The sequence below is a fragment of the Melitaea cinxia genome, chromosome 16, assembly GCF_905220565.1.
Source record: "Melitaea cinxia chromosome 16, ilMelCinx1.1, whole genome shotgun sequence".
Classification (NCBI taxonomy): domain Eukaryota; kingdom Metazoa; phylum Arthropoda; class Insecta; order Lepidoptera; family Nymphalidae; genus Melitaea; species Melitaea cinxia.
The window spans coordinates 7374938-7378295 of NC_059409.1; the positions used below are offsets into that span (position 1 = coordinate 7374938).

The 3358-nt window shown below is 35.1% G+C and overlaps 1 protein-coding gene across 1 annotated transcript; it reads right to left on the bottom strand.

Moving 5' to 3' along the window:
- Positions 1–1803: 1803 nt before the first annotated feature.
- On the bottom strand, positions 1804–2917 carry LOC123660896 (metacaspase-5). The gene has a single exon (XM_045595918.1). The coding sequence runs from the start codon at positions 2877–2879 to the stop codon at positions 2073–2075; it is 807 nt and encodes a 268-aa protein (XP_045451874.1). The 5' UTR covers positions 2880–2917; the 3' UTR covers positions 1804–2072.
- Positions 2918–3358: the final 441 nt, after the last annotated feature.

The following is a 3358-nucleotide window of genomic DNA, read 5'->3' on the forward strand; positions in this document are numbered from 1 at the left end:
GCAAATAGGTATATTTTACGTACATAATAGCAACAATAAAAAGTCACGAGTATCAGCAAGTATATAAAAATTGTGTCAAGGTCACTTATTAAAATGTTATGAAAATATAATAGAGATATTTTTTGTGTCGCAGCATGTGGGAAAATATTTAAAATATTGAATAGATTTATTACAGCTCAGTACTATTATTATAATATAATTTTTATATTATATAATTATTATATAAAATAACGTTATGATCTGCAATTTTAATTAATAAAATTTTGAACTAACGAAGACGTAACTCTTACGACAATCTGTTTCAAATTTTTCAAATTTTCGCACTACTAAGTTAACTAAATAAATAATAAAATTACTACGAAATTTTAGTTTGTTACGCATACATTATTTTGTTTTCAAACAATGAAACTGATGCAACAATGCTGCAAGAAACGTATTGCGAGGCACAAAACAATACGACTACAATCACCGTTAATCAAACTATCGAGATTGTACGTGTGACCGATTGGAGTTAAAGGTTAGACTACAATAGCTACATAGTCAGCTTCGTATACATTGTGCACACAATTATCCATTTGAACAATAATAATGTTGCTATAAAAACTGGGGCAAACTAATCTTAATTCTAAATCCAATTTACATTATCTAATGGACTACTTAAAACAAATTATTTTACTTTACATAAATTTTAGATTTGCTTTGTATACCGTTGTATTGTGTTTGTAACTATTTTTACATCGTCCTTGAAGAGATCGTTATCAAAAAAGTAAGGTAATATCAAGTTAACTGGTTTTCGACTGCAATTCTAAATTAAAAATGTAAAATACACCTGCACACGTGTACGTATACCGTACGCCAACTCTTGTTGATATTTGGACTATTAATAAAGCTTGTATCCTGCCAGTATCAGATTAAATGTCAGCGAATTTTTGTCCCACCTATGACAAGCAATTTTAAAGCGTATGTTACATTCGTAAGACTTATTATTGCAAGAAGTTTTATTGTTATATTCTTGATAGTTCGAGTATAGGTAAATGGAAAGGCGTGGTAGAACGTTCAGCAATATAATATCCATTATTAGTCGTAAGGTGATCTAGTTGTAGGTCTGCAAGTGCGGTAGAATGCGGACGCCCACGCCCCTGGAGCCTTGGATAGAAGGAAGTTGAAAGTGACTTTTATAAACTGAGTTTTTTGTTGATATGACAGCACCGTATACAATAATGATGTCAACTTTAAATATATTTTTCATAGTTGCATTACTTTCAACTTATTACTTTCAAATACGTAATTACTTATTTACGCATTATCGTTAATGTATTTTTATTAAAATAATTTTTATAATTTCTAGAAATTTTAAACTCTAGCTGTACATCATGCTTTTACCGATGTAACATCCGGTCTATTGGAAACGTGGGGATGAATAACCTTGCTGATTTGTTTAGTTTCATTGCATTTGGATCGATAGTATTTGTGCTAAAGAGTAACAAATATAGAATTTAAGCTCCTTATAACTTTTTATAATAGTAGCGTAATTTTTGTAACCTCAAAATATCACAAACATGTTTTCCGAAGCAACTTAACGTAGGTATGTGAATTTTTTTTTGAGTCTAGTGCGGAAACAAAGGAAGTAAGTTAGTTCGCTCCCAGTTTAACAACTTTGCTTGAACTTAACAGTGTTGATTGCGTTATCTGAAATTGATTTTTTGTTTATTACTTGTTACTTTTTAATACAATTTACAGATCCTAAATTGGTGGTATAAAGTATCAAATAACAAATGAGAACTTTCAATAAGACAATCACAATTAATAGTAAGTAATATTAAATTTATTTACAAGATGCAATTATTGCTTCAACCGCTTTCTATTATGTATTCCATAACTAGTAATGCTATTAACAACACTTTGTCCATTAGTACACAATATCACAGCAAACAACAATTAAGAAATGCTTTCGCAGCAAGCGAGCACGTACTCGCAGCGCTTCTCTGATGACTCGGCAAATTACTAATTGATGCGAGCTTTTTACGTTTCGAGCATTACAAATCGCCGAGTCCCTTTTCTCAAAGTAAAATTTATACTTTGTGGAACGAGTAAGTGTAACCGTCGGGCGCACGGTTCAAGCTGAACTTGCCCGGAGGGAAGAAGCGCGCTGGTTGAGGAGTAGTGGGCTGGTAGTATTCTTGTTGGGCTTGTTGTGGCGCGTTGTACTGTTGTGTCTGAATTCCACTATATTGCGCCTGCTGAACTCCTGGGTAGATGCTGTTAGGGTTGTATTGTGGGGTCTGATATTGCGGCTGATATTCTGGTTGAGGCTGGTATTGAGTTTGAGCCTGGTATTGAGGTTGTGCTTGGTATTGTTGTTGTGGAGCATCTTGATTTTCGCTTTCGTAAATTTCAGGATAGTATTGACCATCGTCGATGTTTGGTTTTCCACCGTAGTTACGAGGAGCAACAGGAGCTGAGTACTGCTGAGGAGCACTATACTGGGGTGCTTTGTAGTCAGGAGAGTTATAACGAGGATCGGGTGTGTATCCAGGGGTAGGGGCAACGGGCTGAGGCGCAGTGGGAATATGATCACCACTAGCTTGGAATCCGTTCTTGCCGGCGATGTAGTTCACAGTTTTTCTTTGTCCAGTAGGATCTATGTAGGAGTAGCTACCTCTTCTGTTGCCCTCAGCATCTGTTTCTTCTTTGAAGTCGATACCATCTTCTTGCTGGTAAGCGGCTCCAAAAGCTCCATTTCCACTGAGGTAACGTGCCTCTTGCACAATAGCCGCTGTTTTCGGATCACCCGCGTATTTCGGAACTCGTCTTGCTCCCTCTTGTTGCTGACACGCGACTGCCGCGATCACAAAGGCAAATATAAAGAGCCTGTACATTTTGCTAAAATGTGCACTGCTCGCGTGAAAGTAACAAAGTGTATGCTTGCGAACGAATTAACTCGTTTTATAAGACAGCAAAGACCTTGACGCTTATTGGAAGGGCTTGTGGGTTCGACCGCTGTATATTGTAAGTTGCTATGATGTATTAATTTTTTTTAGTACAACGGATGCGTGTTGGCACATCTAGGAAGTGACATTATACAGCAGATACCTGCTGTCGTCGTCCTTAGAAAGCATCTTTAGACTTGTTTATATGTTGATATAATATTTTAAGAATTTTCCTTGAATTAACGCATGTGATAAGTCTTATCATCATTACGCACATGAGAAATCTAGATTGGTAATTATTCTTTTGTTGTTAAAAAATAATTAATAGTTATGTTAGTAATACTTGATTTTCTCATAGGATTAATATAAATTTTTGCAATTAGTTATTTTTCTATGTTTATGTGGTTTTTTTTTCCTTAACATTAGGT